This window comes from Liolophura sinensis, chromosome 6, assembly GCF_032854445.1.
Source record: "Liolophura sinensis isolate JHLJ2023 chromosome 6, CUHK_Ljap_v2, whole genome shotgun sequence".
Lineage (NCBI taxonomy): Eukaryota > Metazoa > Mollusca > Polyplacophora > Chitonida > Chitonidae > Liolophura > Liolophura sinensis.
Window position 1 is genome coordinate 70,543,220 of NC_088300.1, and position 24,653 is coordinate 70,567,872.

At 39.3% G+C, this 24,653-nt stretch overlaps 1 protein-coding gene across 2 annotated transcripts; it reads left to right on the forward strand.

The window, feature by feature from the left end:
* On the forward strand, positions 1 to 23,032 carry LOC135467932 (uncharacterized). Of its 2 annotated transcripts, none has more exons than XM_064745863.1 (10): positions 1 to 70; positions 13,005 to 13,093; positions 13,510 to 13,739; positions 14,760 to 14,888; positions 15,636 to 15,842; positions 16,735 to 16,989; positions 17,316 to 17,468; positions 19,664 to 19,849; positions 20,486 to 20,533; positions 21,000 to 23,032. In XM_064745863.1, the coding sequence occupies exons 2-10, from the start codon at positions 13,054 to 13,056 to the stop codon at positions 21,108 to 21,110; spliced, it is 1,359 nt and encodes a 452-aa protein (XP_064601933.1). In that variant the 5' UTR covers positions 1 to 70; positions 13,005 to 13,053; the 3' UTR covers positions 21,111 to 23,032. The 2 variants fall into 2 exon arrangements, with proteins under 2 accessions (XP_064601933.1, XP_064601932.1); XM_064745862.1 differs by lacking the exon at positions 1 to 70 and adding an exon at positions 150 to 192.
* Positions 23,033 to 24,653: the final 1,621 nt, after the last annotated feature.

Below are 24,653 nucleotides of genomic sequence, written 5' to 3' on the forward strand. Positions count from 1 at the left end.
AATATATTGACCCACGTCATACATGTTCATGGGCGCCAGTAGCTACACGGGAACATAACTGGGCTGACAAGTAAGTGGATCGGTAGCGTGTATAAATAAAATACCTGTATTGCCTTTCGAATCCAGGTCATATTCTCGCCATGCATGCACACCCATGTCTATTGGAGATACCTAGCCTGTACATGAAGCCAGGTGAGTTTTAAATGACTTTATTCTGTGGAAAACATTCCAAAGGGGTCGTCAGACATATTCAGTATGTTACCTATGACTATGAGGACGCGGCACCCATGTTCTCCGACGATTCCCACCTTTAAAGGTAAAGTGTATAATGGGCGATAATATAGTTAGAAATGGGCTATTGCCTCCCACTGGACATACCCGTTAGCTGATTACATACGGCATCAAAACCAGGTCAGCTACGACAGGCCAGATTCATCGGGGCTGTCACTTGTTCATTACCTGTATTACATTTACAATTCAGCAGTAAAAAGCGTCCACGGTAACAAATTGGTGATGATTTCACGGCGTTTTGTAACAGGTGTTCAAGATGCAGGAGGTTGTATTTGACATCAGTATATACCTGCCTTCAGATTGAGTCTGCAAGCTTGCACCGGCTGTAAGTTTTATGCCTAGGGATGTTTTTAGCTCAGTTTAAACCTATTTGATTTTATCAACATTTGTAGACTGCATATCCTAAAAGCAATCTGCTGTTTGTTGTTTAAATTAATAACATGTATCAGTATTATCTAGAACCTATATATCTACTCAGGTTATGTTTACACGAAATACTTTAACTGTGGATGCTTATATGGAATATATATATAGGCTACTGATATATACTCGGGTGTTCCCGTATAAAAGGCTGGGCTTCTTTATAAACGCTGTTATGATATATGATTATAAGATTCTTGTCTGGTGTTACATGCCCAAGAAGTGAAATATGAAATGTGGAAATCTGTATCATCTGAAAATCAATAATTGCACAAGCATGTGGCCTGAGAAAAAAAGTGGTCCATGTGGATCGATACTGTTGAAATGAGCTCGTGTGTGTGTAGTGATAAATCATGACAAAAGTAATGGGCATTTAGTGGATCGGAATCCCACTAGAGGCTGTTCTCCTCGGCGAGTGGGGTAAGTGATTGCTTTAGTTACAGATATTGGTCAGATGTTGTACACAATACAATCACCTGGGGCTAGTCTAAAGTACAACGAGTGTAAATACATATACAACCGAAAATGCGCAGGGCATCTAGCGTAGGCGATCTGCTTCACTGCATCTCACAGTATTTAATTAAATTTGATGTACGGACATCATTTAATTGTACATCTAATTATATGAAATAATTTATGTAAAAGTGACGATATAAGCCTTTGATCATCGCCAAGGTTTGCAAACGGAGAATGTGATGTGGTTTGAGTTGAGCACGAAAACAAACTCATTAACTCATTGATAGTATACGGGTTATTCAGTACACGATATGAACGAAGTATACACCTGTGGACGGTTAACATGGGGTTAGTGTACGACAGCTATCTGTAAACTGGCTCGTGTGTTTCCTTAAACGTAGTTTCGGGCGAAAGTTCTGAAATATGTTCATAAACAATGTTGGTTACTGGAATCAATCAGGCTTTACATGTTTATGACAGATAGCCTACTTTTACTGAAATATTTCCATTCGAAGTCATTTTCCAGGGCGGTGTACCAGCCGAAGAGGATAGATGTACCACCCAGTTGAGTCTGACCATTTTTTTTGTCTTTATCTAAACGTATCACACGTATATCTACATAAGACGATGAAACTTCGGATAAACCCAAGCTTTTCCCTCATAAGTCGAAATGCATGCATGTCAGCTGTCAGAATCAGCTTAACATTGGGTACTTGTATCAACTTTTGAATTGATAGTTACGCCTGAAATTCGGTACGCCTGGCATTAGGATAAAGCTCAAATTAAGTTCAAATTAGTTTACTTTTGTGAATTATTATACAGTCATATAACATATGGTATTAATTTCAACTCGTTTCATCATTTTGTATATTTGCAAATGCAATCCTGCCATTTCGCCCGTGTGAGATATAAATATATGAATATTAATATAAACTGCATAGGAGCCTGTAAACCTTTTATTAATAATTTTGGATATATGTCAACTGACTATAAATACACTGTAAATAGATATTTTTTATACAAGGATGACCTGTCAAAGCGCACTGACCGTCATGCACATCGCATTAGCTAAAACCCCTGAATCTTTCCTTACATTCAGACATTCTTGTCAACTGAATTCAATTAATCCACCAGATTATGTTCGGGCAATTTCACCAGTTCCCGCTCTCATCCGAGCCTTGAGAATTTCGTCTATAAACTGTTATAGGAGTCTTCGCTTTTATCTCTGTTAGAGGCATTTAACCATTTGTGCATGTGGCATTTAGAATGGTCTTAAAAAGCTGAATTACACTGGAACTAAATGGGACTTAAATTCAGAGCATCCTCTTGTGTAACGAGGATATCTGGTTTAAATGATAGGATAACCTGCCACGCATGGTTGTCAGACAGTCCACCACGAATCCCTAGCATCAATACCTTATCATGTCGCCATTTAAGGCTTGTTCTGTACCGCCAGATTTCCCAAGCTTGCTCAACATGGCTTAGCATTTTCTGCTAATTGTCTGTTCATCTCATGCACAGCTCTGGCCCCGGGATCACGAAGCAATCTTAGACTTAAGTCAAAAGTTTAAATCGGATTTAAAATATATATTTATCATATACAAGGTCGAAATACCGCATCAGAGAGTAAATTCTGGATAAGTTATTGTAAAACAAATTTCAGCTAAAATAACGGAAAGGAACTTTCCAAATTTAATGATTGAAATTTTGAATTTACTAGTAAGCCTAAGAACGCTTCGCCTGATATACGCGGGGACTGCTGACAAAAAGAAGTCGTGGGCCGTTTACAGAGTTATTTGTTGAAGACCACCAATAAATAAATACAAATAAATAGCTATACATAGCTTCCGATTGCTGATTATGTGGCCGTTCACGTAACTTCACAAGAAGTCGTATTTCACCGGTGTGGTGTGACCATTTGCCAGCTATCACGCTGCCGCCCCTGCGCTGGTTTATCCCTCTGTCCTGTAGTCTTGTATATATTTCAACTGTATACCGCTCTTCTAAATTTACTTCGATTTTCTTACAACTGTTTTCACAAATTTACATATATTGTCTGCTAACTATACTTGTGTGGTAAATGGACGTGTTGTCTATTTTATCCATTTCGTAAAATTGTAACCAGTGTGTGAGAAAACCTGCTTTCTTCTGAAACCCACCAATCCCTTCTACATGGAGATCATTTGGGAGTATGTGTCATTTCATTCATTTTCAGACAATCTTGTCCCTTTCTCTCGTCTATGAGACCTTGATTTGTGATCTAGTATAGCACATGGTATACATTTGTTCTTTATGTGGCACAAGAACTCTACATTGATCTTTCCTAAATGAAGTTGGCTCAAGAGAACATGAATCTGTCCGCTCTATACCCAACCAAAGACCGATCGTATCAGCAGATTGAGCCCCGGAGAACAGCTTTATCAACCCCAGGCTGATTTTGACACGTTGGGCTCCTAATCTCAATTGCTTTGTCGCCCTTTTGACCATATAAAATATGACACAGTCCTGAAGTAGGATAGACCTTCCTGATTGACCCTCAACTTCTTACAACCCACAAGTATTAGTTCCGATAGATTTTTCCTTTCCGCGATGCAGACACTTCGGAGCCAAGTAAAAGTTTTATAACATAAGCCTTCCTGCTGTAGAATTAATTTTTTATCAGATGATCTTCCTTCGGGAAGAGGTTTCCTAGCCAACAAGCCTGCGTGACCCTAATTTGTCATGATACATTCATAACACACTACCGCCTTGGCTTTTGTACATAATCTCATCTTTCCATGGCAAATATGTTTTCTACTCGAAGCCTGACACCATCTTCACATACGAGTTTCCACATAGTCACACTTTTAAACAATACTACCAGATGTTCTGTAAACGCATCTATCTTTAACAGCAAGTCGTCTACTTGAACCCGGAAAACATCTGCAAGCCCGAAGCCCTATAATGATATCAACTGCCATTCCAAGGTGATCTCTTCTTATCGAAAATATTTTCTACTGGAAGCCTCAGAACGTTTTCAGCTCTGGTACTCTAGACTTTCATGCTTGTACTTAAAGCCACCAGCCGTGCCAAACAGTTTCTTCCTCAGCTAAGAGGCTTCCTACTCGAATCCTGCCTATCTCTTCAGGACCGAAGTTTGCGTACATATATCGGTATATTACCACAGATAACATGTCTGGTATCTTATGTTACAGTGCATGATAAGAAGTAAGTGGTGACCAGCTGATTCCAGCCTTTGTCAGTGAATCTTTTTTTATTCACATAATAAGTTCATTTTGATTCCCTAGAATTTGTTAGATCATAGTCGTAGCGTGACGATTTCAATCAACGTCACAACTCAATACCACAAAAATTATAGTATGTCAGAAATATTCCACCAAATGCATTTATCCATAAATTATACAGTGAATATGAATCTCTTGTTAGTAAATGTGGAGATAGGAAATGAGTGTCCAGAATCTCTGCTTTATAATTGTATCTAATTTCGCTTTGCCCGTGGCTATGGGAGCTGTGTATCTATTGTGTTATATAATCGCAACGTTGTAGATATCTGAACAGTTGCAAATAAAAGAACACGTGAGACGCATATTTTGATCATCGACACCATATACACGATTTGCATGATCGTTAAATTTAAGCGCCTAGAACACTACTTTCTTTCCTGTGTCGTTGAAAACTGTTAGCCGCTTTTCTGTACATCTTTATCCAAATTTCGAACTTAATATACTTTCTCAGATCTTTGGTGGTTTTGTATTGGGCGTCGTTTTTGAAATTGGTCTTGTAATTATTGATCTGGACCGACCACTGTGGTTGATGGTTATACCTTTGTGGCCTGTGTGAAGGTATAAAAATGATGACATTTCCTTCCATTTCATTATCAGTTATGTTCTTCTCGCTTTTACGGCTGGGAACCCATTTGGTTGTTTTATTCTAGTAGCATACATTTTGTTCTCATCACCAACACCACACAAAATTTTGACTTTCTGCGTCTTGGCTTTTGTACCGTTCACCCTAAGTTAAATAGTGGGTTTCGCGACTGTCTAAGCAGCTACAGAAAAATCGCTGCAATTTGAAGCCAAGCAGAGAGAATCCGTTCGAGGAACAAACAGAAAATAAATCACGCAATTGCTGATCGCATGGGCGTCTTGACATTACTGCGGATCCTTGCGCCCGTTTGAACGTGCATATAACCAGCGTGTATATCGCTGAGAATGCTTTTATGTGGACTGACATTTTGAGTTCAGGGAAAGTTCTGTTTTATTTAGGCAAGACTCAAGACTTGTTTCTGGCCAGGGCTTACATAGCCCACTGTTGTCTTCCCTGTTCGTGGCCGTAATTAATCGTAACGATGACGCCCGAGGCTATTTCCAGTCACTTTTGTCTACGCAGTTCGGGGAGAAAAAGGCCGAAGCTAACAAAGCGAGCGGTGTGTTCGTCTGCCCTTCGCAGCTACCCAAGTCGCCCGTCTTACCCGTCCGTTTACTTCAGCGATGTCATGCTTCGTAGTTAAGAAATATACGTGAAAGTTATTTATATATGTTCACACATCTACGGCACTAAATCTAAAAACCGACCAAATAAAGCAAGAAAAAGATCAGAATTACTTCCATAAAAATTCCGATGTGTTTACGTTTTTTTTAATTACTTTTTGAACTGACTCAATCTTGGCTGGAAGCTCTTGGCTATGACGACACCTTATATGTAAGAACATTTAAGTGCAAAAGGTAAGAATGTTGATGGAGGTATGTTACGTAAACGTATCGAGCTTAAAAACTCCCTTGACTTCTGAACTGTCGAGATTTTGTCTGTCAAGGGCTTCGATGAGGATTTAGGACCTGTCTGCAATGTGTCAGATTTCATTTTTAGATAGTCCCTTATTAGCTGTGTAAGGTTTGATGTGACAGGTTCGACATGTATTTGTGCAGTTATGTAATCTAGGTGCGTGCAGGTGGAGTTTAATACGGAAATAATGCACATTTATGTGGCAGGCAAACAAGATATTTCCACCTTTATTCCCAAAATAGAGACCTGTATCTGGGCTATTAAAAATAATAAGAACTTTACGTAATGTAAAATGGTCTCCCATTGTTTGTATTGTATAAGTCGCTGCCTGCATATTTGTCACACATGTGTTTGGATCTTGATGGACTGCGTCTGTCTGGTAATTTACTTGATTTACAACACATATGTATATGAAATTCTATCTTACATGCGCCTTTACAATGCTTGATCACCCTTGATCTATAGCTGGGATCTTAACATCTTCGAATGCGCTACACTAGCGTATAGTGCCTGATTTGTTTAAACGTTCGCTAGGATTTTATGTTTAATAATCGGAGCGGTTTTTGTGATAACTGTCATGTAACGTTTTTGCATATAACGGTCAAGAATCCACATCCTGGAAAGAGTGTAACGACCAATACACCGTGAATCGCCAAGATTGTTAGTGTGGTCATGTGTCTGGCTGAAGTGAACTTCAAAGATGATCAGTCTGATCAGGTGCCTAGCTAGGATGAATCCCTAAGATGGTCAGTCTGCTCGCGTGCCCAGCTGGGGTGAATCCCGAAGATTGTTAGTCTGCTCGCGTGCCTAGCTAGGGTGAATCTCGAAGATTGTTAGTCTGCTCGCTAGCCTAGCGAGTATGATTCTCCAAGATTGTTAGTTTGATCACGTCACTTGCTGAAGGAAACCACTAAAATTTAGCTGTAAGTTTGCACTGAAGCTCCTCATTGACTTAATGTTAAAATATAGGATGTCAAAAATTTAACCAACCAACAGACTACGTGATGGACCAATACACCGACCGACAGACAGAGCCTTTTAATAACTGTCTTTCTATATATGCCTCATAGCCTTTTAACTGCTTGGAATAGCTAAAACTTAGTATTTTCATGGAATTCCAAAGTTGCCTGTCTGGTCAGGTGTCTAACTGTTCATTATTAACGTATAAATACGCTCTAACTAATTGGACTAGAGTGGTCGTGTGTATTTTAAGAACATTCCTTTGGTACCTATGTAAAATTGCTCTGGGTTGTATTTTCTCTAGAATTCTCAACGTTCGAATCTGAAAGGGCTCCGCTGCAGTAAGTATTGTAAGACTGCATAGTTTCAGTAAATGATTTAAAGAGTGACAATGAATTAACATATCTTAGAATGGAGGGGTGTAGCCAAATCGACCATGTCATTGCTTTCTAGTGCAACATTTTTAATGGTTCAAAGTGAATGACTGAGGCTCAACGCCACACTGGCGCTTATTTCAGCCGAAGTGTGGCAAGGTTCAAACTGAGTGAGACCTAACCACGACAGATATGGGAACATTATTGAAATATAAAGAAACAAAGAAAATGGGTATTTTATTCATTCTTTTATGATTAGTTCAATAATTGATTAATTTCAGACTATTAGGCAATTGATTAACCTGAAAAACATCATACCAAATCTCAGACATATGTATTAATCTGTTAAATATAGGTATTCACAATGAATCAAGAACAATGGCTGTAAATAAATATAGTTTCTTTTTTTCTGAACCAGTTAGCAAACGATCATATATATTGTATGAGGCTTTATTCATACAGTTGTGTGCATCGGGTAAGCTTCTTGAGAAAGCTAACTGGGCATTTTCCGGATAACATCGAGGCATAAACGTGTCCTAGTTTTTACTCACTTAAACCATGTCATTCGTTTTGGGCCAGAACTTCCTGAATAGGCCACCCCAACCCGTTCCCACGCCCCTCCTCCCTAAATCATAGTTCACGAGCAAATGTACTGAAATCTTAACTAAATGCAAAATTTCAGTCAGCCATAGTCAAACCTGTTCCTCCAGTCTGCGTTAGCTTTAGCCCCCTGGCCGATAGGCCAGTGATCATCCTTCTCTCTTAAATATGTTACGAAATTAAACCACGTTTACCACCTTTGTTGTAGGTTTCCGCATATTGTTCATATGAAATGTACATCCAGAGGTGTTATTTTAAAAACCTATAGTGTACAAGTTTATCTCAACCCCCACTGACAAAAACAACAACTTGGTTTGATCAGCTAAGCTCTTGGAAAAATAAAAAACAGTGACGTACATGAGGAGATATGTTAAAAGGCATATCTATTACAAGTGGTGTTTACTTCGTGAAAGTTCCGTGTATGCAAATCACAGGAGCACAAAGGTGTGATCATGAGCCAGGGCCAGTTGGCCGTCACTTTGGCTACCGAGTAAAATTTACGTGTATACATTTACAGGTGTCTTTCTTGTGAGCCCTGCCATCAGCCCCAATAATAGACCTACCGCCACTCACAGTATGTGCGTGTTGACAGACTAACCTGCGCCAGATATGCTGTTTTGTGTAAAGCGTTATTGGGAATCAGCGGTGCATGACGGAACAGCCACAGCGAATGGCATTATCATAATAACCATCGTCTACAGATATTCCCCTTTTTATGTATGTACGTGTATACGACAAACTAGGATTAACGCGCTTCTCGTTCCTTGTCCCGTTTCTTACGAAACAGGTTTTTCTTTTCGACATTAGATGAACCCTGTTTTCCAATGTTTATCTTTGGTTATGCGTATGAGCTTGAATTGTTATCGCTTTTTCATACATGCACTGAATTCATTGTTTAGCAGAAGCTATTATGTTTCATTTGTTAAAGACGACTTTATATTAACCAGTAAAACAATATATGTTTTACTTGGCTTATACAGGGTGAATTCACATGGCGTTAACGCTTACTATTAGCTTCGTTTCTTCAATATAAGAAATGTTTGCAAATAAAAGCGATCCAACACCAAACACTGTAATATTTGTTATCTGGTCAGAAGTGTTTGGTTATGTACAACCACTGGAGATTCTAAACAGTAATTATTTTATTCATATTCACATCGCTCGTGCTCTCAGCACCATGCCTGAAGCGGAAGTAAGTAATTGGGAAATAAGCGTACGTTGCATGGGAAACCCACGTTTTTATTCGAAACAAAGTTAAAGCAGCACCAGCAAGGTGCAAGATGGGAACAAAACGGTGCAAGCAGGACAAGCAAGGTGCAACATGGGAACAAAACAGTCCAAGAAGGACAAGCAAGGTGCAACATGGGAACAAAACAGTCCAAGCAGGACAAGAAGAGTTCGACATGGGAACAAAAAAGTGCAAGCATGTTGAAAGCACAACAATACAAACAATTATCAATCCGCCACTTTGGCAAAAGAGACCAGCCATGACAAGCGTAGAGCTACACGCTCAAAGCACTATGCAACTAGGACAAACAACGTGCCACATTGGCAAAAGTGTGCAAGCAAGACACATGATGTGCCACAATGGCAAAAGTGTGCAAGCAAGACACATGATGTCCCACAATGGCATAAGTGTGCAAGCAAGACACATGATGTGCTACATTGGCAGAAGCGTGCAAACAAGGCACATGGTGTGCCACATTGGCAAAGGTCTGCAAGCAAGACACATGATGTGCCATATTGGCAAAGGCGTGCAAGCAAGACACATGATGTGCCACATGGACAAAGGTGTGCAAGCAAGACACATGATGCGCCACATTGATTTTCTTAATTCTTGTCGTGGAACTGAGAACATATACTTTATTTGTCCACTCCCTTGTCATTGATGTAATTGTTTAATTGAGACAAAATCTACTTTGATTGTCCATTTTCTTGAGATGGATGTAATCAATGAATTGACACAAGCATTTGGTTTGATTGTCAGATTCCTTCTCATGGATATAATCGTTGAATTACGACAAGTACATCCACTTTGATTGTGGGGGATGTAATCATTAAATTGGGACAATCATTTATTTTAACTACCAAATGCCTTGTCATGAATGTAATTCTTCAATTAAGACATAATTTACTTTCCACTGATTGTGCATTTGCTTGACATGGATGTTATCAATGAGTTGAGACAATCATTTGCTTTGATTGTCAAACTCCTTGTAATTGATGTAATCTTTAAATTAGAACAAGCATCCACGTTGATTGTCCTGGTCCTCTTCGTGGATTGCATTGGACAAGTTCATCTACTTTGATCGTCCAAGTCCTTGTCATGATGTAATCATTGGATTGGGACAAGCACATCTACTTTGATTGCCCAAGTCCTTGTCATGATGTAATCATTGAATTGGGACAAGCACATCTACTTTAATTGTCCATTTCCTTGTCATGATGTAATCATTGGATCTGGACAAGCACATCTACTTTGATTGTCCATTTCCTCGTCATAATGTAATCATTGGATTGGGACAAGCACATCTACTTTGATTGTCCAAGTCTTTGTCATGATGTAATCATTGGATTGGAATAAGCACATCTACTTTGATTGTCCATTTCCTTGTCATAATGTAATCATTGGATTTGGACAAGCACATCTACTTTGATTGTCCATTTCCTCGTCATAATGTAATCATTGGATCTGGACAAGCACATCTACTTTGATTGTCCATTTCCTCGTCATAATGTAATCATTGGATTTGGACAAGCACATCTACTTTGATTGTCCATTTCCTTGTCATAATGTAATCATTGGATCTGGACAAGCACATCTACTTTGATTGTCCAAGTCTTTGTCATGATGTAATCATTGGATTGGGACAAGCACATCTACTTTGATTGTCCAAGTCCTTGTCATGATGTAATCATTGGATTTGGACAAGCACATCTACTTTGATTGTCCAAGTCTTTGTCATGATGTAATCATTAGATGGGGACAAGCACATCTACTTTGATTGTCCAAGTCCTTGTCATGATGTAATCATTGGATTGGAACAAGCTCATCTACTTTGATTGTCCAAGTCCTTGTCATGATGTAATCATTGGATTGAGGCAAGCACATCTACTTTGATTGTCCAAGTCCTTGTCATGATGTAATCATTAGATGGGGACAAGCACATCTACTTTGATTGTCCAAGTCCTTGTCATGATGTAATCATTGGATTGGAACAAGCTCATCTACTTTGATTGCCCATTTCCTTGTCATAATGTAATCATTGGATTTGGACAAGCACATCTACTTTGATCGTCCAAGTCTTTGTCATAATGTAATCATTGGATTTGGACAAGCACATCTACTTTGATTGTCCATTTCCTTGTCATGATGTAATCATTGGTTTGGGACAAGCACATCTACTTTGATTGTCCAAGTCCTTGTCATGATGTAATCATTGGTTTGGGACAAGCACATCTACTTTGATCGTCCAAGTCTTTGTCATAATGTAATCATTGGATTGGGACAAGCACATCTACTTTGATTGTCCAAGTCCTTGTCATGATGTAATCATTGGATTGGAATAAGCACATCTACTTTGATTGTCCAAGTCCTTGTCATGATGTAATCATTGGATTGGGACAAGCACATCTACTTTGATTGTCCAAGTCCTTGTCATGATGTAATCATTGAATTGGGACAAGCACATCTACTTTGATTGTCCATTTCCTTGTCATGATGTAATCATTGGATTTGGACAAGCACATCCACTTTGATCGTCCAAGTCTTTGTCATGATGTAATCATTGGATTGGGACAAGCACATCTACTTTGATTGTCCAAGTCCTTGTCATGATGTAATCATTGGATTGGGACAAGCACATCTACTTTGATTGTCCAAGTCCTTGTCATGATGTAATCATTGGATTGGAATAAGCACATCTACTTTGATTGCCCAAGTCCTTGTCATGATGTAATCATTGGACTGGAACAGGCATATTTACTTTGATTGTCCAAGTCCACGTCATGATGTAATCGTTGGATTGGGACAAGCACATCTACTTTGATTGTCCAAGTCTTTGCCATGATGTAATCATTGTATTGGGACAAGCACATCTACTTTGATTGTCCAAGGCCTTGTCTTGGACAAGGATTTACTTTGATTTCAAGTTCTCCTCATGAACAACCTGAAACAGAAATTTTTTCGCACGTTTCGATAAATATATCCCAGCTTTGTTTTAAATCTGCGTGAAATTAGTCAATCTACATTCTAAATGTAGGTATATTTTACTCTCTCGTGTGTTGTTATGATGAATATAAAAGGCATTGTATGATAACAAAATCACATAAATAACATAATGTTACTAACGTTTCTCATACTGCAATGAAAACAACAGCAACTTCAATGGTTCATCGTGATGAATTGAAACATGGTACATGGCTTCACCAAATTACAGATCAAGTGGGCTAGTACGTCCATCTTGCACAAATTCATCGCGTTGAACTGAAACTCAGACTTAGAAGTTCCAGGTCAAGTTTGAATATCGGGTCCTTTTGTCTATTTTCTAAAACATTATAGCCGTTTTTGGCGTCTTTTGGTTTTTGAAAAATATATGAGGAAAAGGGAAGGGCGGCTTACTTCACTACCTGTCCGGAGCCTTCTTGGCAAATACTTACAAAACCTAATTGTCACGTATGACATTCTTATACCACTCACAAACCATGCAGCGACGTTTTATGTGTTCATGGTGTTCCACCCACCTTGCAATCTTCAGAAAAGTTTTTAGTCAATATTTTACTGAAAAATCCACAGGTCTACACTTGCGTCTTGGGCGATTGAAAGTTTTCCCTTAAGTCTCATTGTTGGAACCGTCGCATTTCAGTTAAGTGTCACATCGACCTAGGCTTCAATTTGACAATACTGCTCTGTTCTGACTAAGCAGTCAAATGTGCGATGGGAGTTACCTCCCCTGGATAGAATCATTTTACAAGAATTAAATCCATCACGAAAGTTGGAATTTATTTGGTGTACAGGTATTATCATGATGTTCAACTGATTATCTTTACACCAAAATACATTAGGTTATGTGATAAATGTGATTCTGTGATACTATAAAAGAGTGTTTTTTGTTTTCACAGATGACTCCAAAAATTAGAGCACCTTATATTCCAGGATTACCTGAAAATAATGAGTTACTCAAGCAGTCCGCCACCTACGCCGCCTACAGGTAAACTCACTGTCTTCTGTTATAAAAGAACAAATAAAAAACCCACTAATCTATCAGTCATAGATACTACTTAGCTTAGTTTTTGAAAATTTTGGTACAATTGCCCGAAAGAGCATGTAGGCATGAATATAATTTGCATTGCTTAATTCCCTGAACGACAAATCAAAATGTATGTGTTGTTTCTCCTGCCTATATCACTTCTTCAGTCCTTCGGGATCACTGAAATGTGTTGACTGCTTTCTAATTTCTTACTTTATCTTAGTTCTTTAGTGGTTTGTTTTACAATCTGTTTTGTAAATTGGTTTTGCGATTTTTTGACCTGGATCGTTCATTATAGTTGATTATGAGTCTCAGCTAAGGCTCACAGATTTTGGAAATATGCCATTCTGATGTAAATTTTCTGTTTGACCCCACAGTAAAGGAGCGTAAGCTAAGTCTGCTGGTTGAACCGGTGTCGCATAAGGACTACGACAGACTGAACTCTGAAAACTCCAACGACTTACAGACCATCTTATCCAGAAACAATGATTTGATCAAAAGAAACGCCAAGGCCTTCAGAAATCTGACTGAAGCTTTGAAATCTGGAGACGATGATACCACCACGTCCAGAGCCTCATTCCTCTCTGGCGTCAGGAGACAGTTTAAGGTAGGAGGGTCATACGGGTATTAGCGTCTTTGTGAAATTCCTCGCGGGCGCCCCCGTGTGAAGTTTCAATAGGGAAGTAGGTAAACGAACACAGACACCTGAAGATATCAATTATCATTGGCCTCTAATTTAAGCGTTTTTTGTTGTTGTTGTTGTGTAACACCATAATCCCTTTTCCATGTATACGATGGTGGTTAGTTTTGTGCTTGAGGAATCCTGTGTGCCTGAGGTAAACCACCCACCCACGTTTGACAAGTTATGGATGAACCGACCGACTTTTGACGTACAGATAAGCATTCCATATTTGTAAACAAGACAAATGGTCTTCGACGAATGCAAGGCTGTAAAACGGGCCTAACAGGCCTAACAGCACCATGGATCACTTATTGTTTGCATCGAAAGCAGCGCGAACAATGAAAGCGGTGAAATTTGGAAATTCCTTGCCCATGTCTGAGGTTGAATTGGCCTAGCGGTTGGATTTATTTATTTATTTGATTGGTGATTTACCCCGTACTCAAGAATATTTCACTTATACGAAGGCGGCCAGAATTATTCTGGGAGGAAAGCCGGCAGAGCTCGGGGAAACCCACGACCATCCGCAGGTTGCTGAACGACCTTCCCACGCACGACCGGAGAGCAAGCCAGCATGAAATGAACTTGAACTCACAGCGACCGCATTGGTGGAAGGCTCCTGGGTCACTGCGCCGTGCTGGCGTACTTAACCGCTCGGCCTAGTGGTTGGAGTTGCGCACCTTATTACAGAACCATGTACAGCTGAAACATATCGAACGCTGAGAGACACCACCTGGTTAAACTCAGATGATCAATGGATAAATTTTATTGCTGCAATACTGCCGATATGGCGTTTAGCCACAATCATTCATTCATTAATTCAGTTGATTACTTAATAGGTGGGATTATTACGATGAGTACAACAACTGTAGTCAAAGCTGAATAGACGAAGCTTGTGTCGCCGGTTGAATTTCAAGCAGTGAAGTCAGTGTTGTGTTTGGTTTGCAGGTACCCACAGAAGTGAGGTGTTCAATATTACAGATCCTGAATCTGAACATCCCCGAGCAACAGTTTGAAGCGGAGATACTGTTGGAGGCTCGCTGGAGGGATGCCGCTTTCCGGGGACTACGGGACACAGTTAGTACAATCATCAGTTACTGTGTAAAATCCAGTCGCCTTGAGACATACTGGATATAACGTCATTATCGGAAAAGTTAAGGAGCTGAAGTAACAGTTTCGTAAAAAGCCCCTGGATATCAGTATGTTCTCAATGTCTGCAGTGGACCAAAAAATAGCGACCAAGGATTAACTTTCATTAACTTTCTGATAAATTTTATTTATTTAATTGATTGATGTTTCACGCCGCTCTAAAGAAAATTTCACTTATACGACGGCGGCCGGCATTATGATGGGAGGAAAGCGGGCAGAGCTCGGGGGAATCCCACGGCGATCCACAGGTTGCTGGAAGACCTTTCCACGTACGACCGGAGAGGAAGCCATCATGAGGGAACTCAGTGTGAGAGGCTTGTTGGTCAATGTGTTGAGCTGGCACGCCAGCCAAATCTGCCACGGAGGCCACCGCTTCTAATTAATGCCTGTGGAATGCGCCAAAGTTTTCAGATAGCTTAAGTACAATTTTTACGTTTTAAAAATATATTTACCTATTTCTTACAAGACTTTGCTGTGAATCTCCGATCAGAGTAAAATGCAATCAACAGGAACCAATTTCTTAAAAACATTTAAAAGTTAGGCCATGGAGATATATATGAACCTCCATATATACCTCCATGGGTAGACTAACCCTAGATTCAGCGAATGTATTATATTAGTTAAGAATAAACATGTATATAAACAACTAAAGTTGGTTGCCTGTTTCTGTTACAGGAGTTTGCCACAGTGGATTTTGAACGATACTGGAACCCGAAGTTAATCATTGCTAACGTCAAAGGGGATTTGGACTATGATTCGGTGTTCCAGTTAATCATTCCATCCCACGTGGTGGCAGAGGACCCCACGGTGGTCATGCTGAGGAAATGTAAAGGAAGATTCCACCATAAGTTTAACCTGCAGCAGTACCCTTTTGACACACAGGTATAATGCATATATATAGGAATATAGAAGTAATGAGAAACGACTGCTGGATTTTGGTACCATGGCTGACCTGTTTTATGCAATCTTATGAATGCCCATTTCAAGCGTCTGTACATCTACTTTGTATATCCTTCATCAGTGTGCCGCGTTTTTTTTTTCTGTGTTTTTATGTTTGTTTTTCATTGGACGACTTTTCATGCCTAAGTAATTGAGCCAAAGCTGTGTAGTATATTGTTCATTGCTGTCTGTTGGTAAGCGCGCTAGCACAGCGCAATGACACAGGAGCCCCTCACCAATGCGGTCGCTGTGAGCTCAAGTCCAGCTCATGCTGACTTCCTCTCTGGTCGTACCTGGAGAAAGTCTGCCAGCAACCTGCGTGTTTTTAATCTCAATCCATGTTATTAGAAATTACATTCTCCACTCTAAGTTAAGAGCTGTATATATGTTTATGACCACCGCAGTTTAGAATTAAGCGTTTCTTAGAACAAACTGAGATACATGGTAGTACACCTGCTCACAATAGCCGTAACCTTTTCCTGGGTTTCCTGGGTTTAACCCTGCTACTTAAAAATTCTATTTATCCTAAGTATAGCCTGGATTTCTCACATCAGCCGGCAATGAGAAACGACTCTCAAACTAAACTGTTAATGTTTCATACACTCTCTATAAGATTAATTGCAACACATTGTTTAGGGTAAGGGAATTAACAGAAGATTTATTTGTTTATTTTTGCAAGAGGTCATCAGTTTATCGATAACACTGTATATCTTGACATGTAATATCCTTTACCACTTACGTAAATGTATCCCTATGAAATCCTTAGCCAATTTCTTACATATCATAGCTTGGATGGACGTGTGAATTAAACATTATTATGGTATTATTTTTGCAGGAACTAAGTATACGAGTGACGTCAGCCCGATCCACCAATGAGATTGACCTGCGGGAGAGCAAGGTTCGGACGAGTATGATCCATCTGGAGTCTGTACAGATCAGAGGGGACTGGCACGTCTACAGTCACATCGATGTCACCAAGGATTGTGTCTCAGAACTGTCACGAAGGATTGTCACCAAACCAGTCTTAACTTTCCGCTGCTATGTGTCACGGAGATTAGGTTATCTGTGGTGGAATGTCTTCTTGGAAGTGGTACGTTTCTGCATTTGTGACAGGTTTCGCTCGCCATTATATATCCTAACTTTCTGACACAAGACGATAGATACGATACCCAAAATATATTTTATATTTACCAAATCTGACATTCAGCATTTTGTGAAGCTCCATTTCGTGTCACTCTTTCGAGCTTGACACAAATTTGTACACGTACATTTATAAACGAATTTTTGGTCCGAAGCTCGTAAAGCCATTCATTGACGTATCACCTGTCATGACAGGATTTGGTGAGCTTTTGTCAAAGTACTCTTTTGTAAAGATCGGCAATTCCAAATATTGAATCTGATCCTTATGCTTTTCAGTTTATGATCGGGCTTATGTCATTCCTAACAATGGCCATGCCTCCCGATTCGTCCGAACGCCTTCTTGCCGACTTGCTATTGGTGATAACATTACTGGTGTTTCGCTACAAGTCTGCTCAGACAAGTGAAAAGGTCTCCTTCTTATCCTACCTGGTAAGTGTTAAAATCTGAGCTATAAAGGTCTGCTAAATTGGAACAATTCATTTCATTAATACGTTTCAAGATGGCTTATGGGGAAAGAACAGTAGTTTCTATAATGTTTAACACATCACTGACTCAAACAGGCTGGCTATTCTGGTTGTAAACCATCGGCTGGTTTATTGTCTGCCTGTACACTGTGAGAGCACATGGTCAGAGCATGACGTAATGATGGTGACGTCGTGTTACAGTCATAGGTGCGACATTACATCTCTCCATTTCTTTGAATTAAAACTCTCTTGAGTACACATCAATAGGAGACTACCTTCGGAGTACATTCAAATAATCATGACATCTGATAACAGTCAGTATTATGCTTAACAGAGGAAATTCAGTGAAACAGAACTAAAGTATTTGAGGTACTTGTATGTTTCTCACCTGCTGTTTCTGTTGTTTTCTTAAGCGTGATCGACAAACCGACGAAAAGTGATTATTTTTCCACAGTAGTGTTACAAGTCTTCCCTTTTGCGGGCATGAGGAAGGCTGTAACCGCAGTAACAACATAGTGATTCACCTTCAACTTTATTAGTTGACAGTCCACCATTACGAGATTGTGAACGATTACGATTTAAAGACTTACCACGGGCGTGACGGCGACGCGTGACTGACGATTTGAACTATCATTGTTCGACGAATAGTGGACAGCAGCTGCACGGCCTGTAGCTCACTGAAATCGAGGGCACGACCAGCATCGAGTAGTTCTCTCAGGGTCAAGTTTCACGTAAGGCACGACGTCTTAGTCGTTGTGAAGTACACGAAAGGACGATTTGTGACGCGATCTCCTTGTCAACGTCATTGAAATCACAGCGTTTTGATAACTGTCTCAAACGAGTGTGGTAAGAGTCGATGGATTCTGTGTCACCCTCTTTCGCTTGGAGAAAATTATAGATTTCATAGGCAGTGTTCACATGAGGGGTGAAGTACGTAGGCTACTTAATTTCTCTGTCGCTGTTATAATCATCTGCCTCACCAGTGTCTGTCAACGTGTCGAATATCTCATCTACATCCGGGCCAGCGTAGTGTAGAAGTAATGCACGCTTGCGTGACTGATTATCAATGTCCAGGGCTACCATCAGCCGTTCAAAACATGAGATCTATTTAGCCCAGCGAGGACCTATGTTCCCGTCTGCATGGAAGTCAAAACTTGGGAAAGATGGGAGCCTCTTAGCCATTGTCACATATATTTCATTAAAGTTCATTGATTATTACTGCTACACACATTTGAAATCACTGGAGACTGTGACAGGATTGGCAAAATTCAGCAGACGATAGACTGCGATAACAGGCAGGGACAGTGACGCATTATGCAGTGCTCAGTTGTCGTTATTGACGACAGACAGTTCAACCTCCGCCTCTCGATAATCGAGCGGGAGTAGTGGAAAAACCCTCACAAAGTCTTTTGGCACAATATAATGTTTAACACATCAATGACTCAAACAGACTGGCTATTCTGGTTGTAAAACATCGGTTGTTTTATTGTCTGCTTGCGTCTGCCTGTACTCTGTGAGAGCGCATGGTCAGAGCATGACGTAATGACGGTGACGTCGTGTTACAGTCATAAATGCGATATTACAGTTTCGATTATTCATTAATGCTTACATCACCATAATATACACAACCTGAAATGCACGTATATCTGGTAAAGGGGAGGTAAACGTCATCGAACTTAAGGAATGAAAAAGTCATTGAAGAACTCCTTGAGCTAAGACCCCAAAGCTCATTTGCACGTACAGATTAAAATGGTGCTTGAACAATGCCCAGCGGTCCTATAACCATGCATTGTAGCTAGAACCTGACGATTGGGAAACCAATCTGGGTGATACATGGCAAACTGAAGGTTTCAAACTTCTGAGCTCTTCACGATAAAACCGTGAGGACCAAAACCACACAGAGCCGTTAGCCTGCAGGCTTGCGCGCTTCCATCCACGACAATCAAAACCTCAAACCTAAAAGAAACAGACTAAATTGTTAAAACAACTGTTAAAATTCGTGCAATATGAGTGGCAATACCTTGTTGTAAATTCCTTTATCTTTAAATGGAGTAGGCTATACAAGGAAGAATATGAGAGAGCTATACACAAATTTATATTCGAATAAATTTGTATAATGTGTAGTCACTATTCATCTCATCCGCTTGTTTCACTTTACAGGATATTTACACCATTGCCACGTTAATGTACCTTCTGTTGGTGTGTCTAATGAACGCGGTCACAGCAGTGGTTGTCAGGGAACATGGCGGCAGCATGGACATGTCACCAGACGGTGCTGTCATCGTCGTCATGGCTTGCCTTTACTTCGGTTTCCATGGTATCATCTTTGGTTACATCTTCATTACGGTAAGTTTGACCAGATTAGTGGTTGTAATAAATGTATAAACTAGCTTGGACATGCATGGTGCGTCATCTGACCGGGCTTTAAACTGCCCGGACGATTTGTACCGATATTCACGAAACAAACCGCTACAATACTAACATTTGGCCAGGTAGTGCCTTCGTATATGTTCTTCAGTCTGTTCTCTACAAAGTACACTATACAATATTTATAGAAAATGCAACGAATCTTGTCCGGTTGTAAAAATTGAATATGGACTGTTGCGTGACTTTTTTGACGGATGCACCTTCACTGTTGTTATCCTAATTGCAATCATTTGCACGAATGAGTCCAGAGACATCTGTCCGTCCTTACCGAAATTTCAATGAACGAACGTAACAGTTAAGCATCTATCTCCTTAATGAATGTGTATATTGGGGCTCTGATTAAATCACTGAAAACTACGACGGGGAAATATGGCTCACTCACGTCTTCTGCATATTTTGCTCCCATTCTTTAAAACAGTAGATAGAAAGTGTTAAGAGATATGACGCCGAATACGCTATATTTGTTAAGCGATCTCTTCTCCCTTACATTATTCAAGAGTACAGAAAGTGCTCAGTCTTTCATGGGAAACAATTTTTTTTCGCTTTGCTATTCAGGTGTACAGAACTCGAATTGTTGTTTCCAGGAAAGAAGAGGAATATAGGGTTAGTAATAGTTTTAAAAATGATAAGTGATGTAAAATCCATGGAGATTTGAGTGTAACAGCTAAACTCATCTTGGTCTCCTAGACCAGTTCCAGACATAAATTCACACAAAACAACCAAAATAACAAAAATCAGTGAGATCGATTTCAAAACAGACCTCGTACAGTGTAGATTTTATCTGTGTATGTAATATGTTATGCAACAGCTATGCTGAATTCAACTCGTGTTAAACACGGGCTTACAATGTAGATCATTCAGTAATGTGATCTAGGACTATCTTGAGTGAACAATGTATAATAGTAATTGTTTCTTGACATTTGTGCCAGTATATATTCTCACCCAACGATGAATGCCTGTACATTTGAATTTATTGTTCAAAATTTGAATTTCTCAAAAAAACAGGATAGCTAAAAGCCCTTTCAAATAATGATTTGATAATTTCAAATACTCTTCTTTGTTTCTTCAGTCTCGATTAGCGCAGCAGTTTTCCGCCGGTTCACCTGACATATCCTTTGGCCAGTGGGAACACGGGATCAACGACTCTTTCACCAATCACGACACGTCAATGTTATACTGATCCGGTTGCCATAGTGACCGTGCTTCTGGTGCCTTTTTTCAAAATGGCCTTCTTGCCTCAAAACGGACAATGCAACAAACTGACTTAACACAGAGACTTGTATATGCATCCAGTTAACGTATTGTAAATAATGCAGTCGCCTTTAATTCCACATAAATTCACATTCGAAAGTCACAAATTTTGGATTGTAAGAAACAAAAGCCTGCAGCTCATTTGGATGACGTAGTCATTTGCAAATATATATGTATATGTATTGCATGAAACAGAATATGACAGTGAAATATTGTATATACATGAATGAAGCTCAAAAGAATTTTTTTGTGCAGCTGCTTTACAATGTAATCAATAAGAAATTACCAGTGTAGGTCGTTTGGAACCCAAGCAGGTTTTACTTATCTAACCAGATGATTCTATTTAAAGCCTCATTTTTCACTAAATAGTAGTAACAAATTTTCATGTTTAAAACTGTTAGAAAAGCACAGAAATTGTTTTAATACTGAAGCATTTCAAGGCTTCCATGCTGACGTTTTTAACATGTGTGTTTCTCTACAGATTCATTCGAAGGTCATGACCTTCCTGTCTTCCACGATATACCCAGAGAATCTCAAAGTAGAGAACAGCCATTACTTAATCCAAGATTATAGTTCACATTGTGCCATAGTTTGGAGCGGTCACTTGCTTCATCATATTACTGTATTGTGGATTATTTAGATTATTGTTTAAAAATTGCTGCTAGTCGAAAATTTTGCAATTTTTATTGTTGTTGTAAATCTTTTTTATACAGAATTTGCAGCGAAATATAACAATATATTTATTTTAATTTACATATATTATTGTATAGGGCCTGTCTTAAACCGAAATGGCTGCAAGCATGGATGTGTTGTAAACAGCATGGCTGTTTGCATGAATGTTCCGGCATATTTTGATTTTTATATCACTGGAAGATTGGGTCACAGAGAAATCGGAAAGAATGGAACTAACGGGACAAAAAGTTATTTATAAGTACAGACTGTAGGCCTATAGGCCTATAATCCACCTTTTATCTAGCATTTCAAAGTTGTTTGGATCACACTAAATGGAACTGAATTACAAGGAGTATTTTGAAAAACTGTCATAACAAATGATAAGACGATCCCAATATAGGCTAATCTTGTTTCTGTACTGGGATGATCATGCACATGCACATAAACGGTTGCTTACATTACCATAACAAACGATCCCTATATAGGCTACTCTTGTGTCGTTCACATTACCATAACAAACGATCCCTACATAGGCTACTCTTGTGTTGTTACATTACCATAACAAACGATCCCTATATAGGCTACTCTTGTGTCATTCACATTACCATAAAAACGATCCCTATATAGGATACTCTTGTGTTGTTTACATTACCATAGCAAACGATCCCTACATAGGCTACTCTTGTGTTGTTACATTACTATAACAAACGATCCCTATATAGGCTACTCTTGTGTTGTTTACATTACCATAACAAACGATCCCTATATAGGCTACTCTTGTGTTGTTTACATTACCATAGCAAACGATCCCTATATATGCTACTCTTGTGTTGTTACATGACCATAACAAACGATCCCTATATAGGCTACTCTTGTGTTGTTTACATTACCATAACAACCAATCCCTATATAGGCTACTCTTGTGTTGTTTACATTACCATAACAAACGATCCCTACATAGGCTACTCTTGTGTTGTTTACATTACCATAACAAACGATCCCTATATAGGCTACTCTTGTGTTGTTACATTACCGTAACAAACGATCCCTATATAGGCTACTCTTGTGTTGTTTACACTACCATAACAAACGATCCCTATATAGGCTACTCTTGTGTTGTTTATATTACCATAACAAACGATCCCTATATAGGCTACTCTTGTGTTGTTTACATTACCATAACAATAGAATATTCTTGTTATAGAACTGGAATGATCATGAACATGACATCCTCTGGCGGTTGGTTATGGATCAAACGTTATAGAATTATTCATGTCTGTTCTCATATGTTCTGACGCGGTCCTCCCTCAGTGAAATGCTGTATTTAACTTTGTACAAATTTACATCACGTTGCAACCCCATATATAATTTATATCTACGGGTATAGTTACAGCAAAATATTAATTACTGTCTTGTACATATTCTGCTGGATAAAAAAAAATATTTGTTGAAAAAAAAAGTGCCCTGCAGTTTTGTTTTAAAAACAAAAGAACAGTTAAAAAGAATCGAGCTGATACGATACGCTTTAACGAGGGCCTATATCTGCGGGTCCCTTTTTTTGCCTTCATGAAGTCAAGCGATATGACACGCAGATGTCGTCGCCGATGAAATGAGCAAAATTATATATTATAATTATATAGCCATAGCTTTATTACCCTTATAGTGCACTAACCGAGTTAAACGATACATGCACATGTAAATCTATACACTGTTGGTCGCATGCATGGCTTCTTCATTTGTGGGGTTTTACTTAATACTTAACAATTTTTATAGTTCCTATGATGACGAGGAGTCAGGTGTGTGTGCTTCTTGGTCTACTGTGGCATGATGATTCCATCAAAATTGTGTAATTTGCGTAGTACATTCACAATGACGTGTAACAGCGGCACACACAGTTTGTACCATACATATGTCATTGTTTTGGCACGGTCGATTTTAGAGAGTCACTGAATCTGGAAATCGAAATACTTTGGACGCTTTGCCTCTTGGATTATTTCTTTATATCTGGTTTCGAACGCCTTATTCTAAAGATTTGTTTTACGTATATGGCGGCGCTGTCATGAAACCGGCGTGCCAGGAGTAAACCAAAGCGACTGACCAGGTATCTGAAAAACCTATTTAATTAGAACCGCAGCCGGATTCGAGCCATCCAAAAACCTTAAGGACAAGGCTTAAGTAATATCTCAGCCAGAGAGATATCAATAACCAGAGAGGTATCAATTTAACTCCTGCTGTGCTTTGCTACACAGCGCACTATGTCACAGAAACTGAAACCAGCATGCAAATAACGAGTTCTGTATATAGGCCTAATAAAACATTTTCCGCATGCAACCAATTCAAATGGAAACAGTATTAAGCAGCTAAGGATACAGTGTCAAGTCTCAAGCGGTAAATCATGAGCTCTAGGCCTACCGGTACAGTATATATATGCCATACAAACAATACTAGCATCTGAAAAACTCTGTGTGTTCTATTTTCATCGCTACATGATACATTTCTATACTCAGCGATCAGTTACCCATTTGTTTTCTTGCTCACGAAAGCGTTCTGTTTGGTCTCAAATTACCCATTTCATTTTGAACGATACAATAAAACCAGGGTATGTATATACTGCATGGAATTTCAAGTCGTCCAGTTTATGATTCGCTTTAATCTACATGATTGCTCTCGATGGCACAGGGGACAAATTTAAACATGTGATAGGCTGGTCAAGCAAATGGCACATATATATAATGGCTATATATTTCGCAGAACACAAGGCCCTATCCCACAACCAGTGCAAGGTGGTGCCATTCCCGAT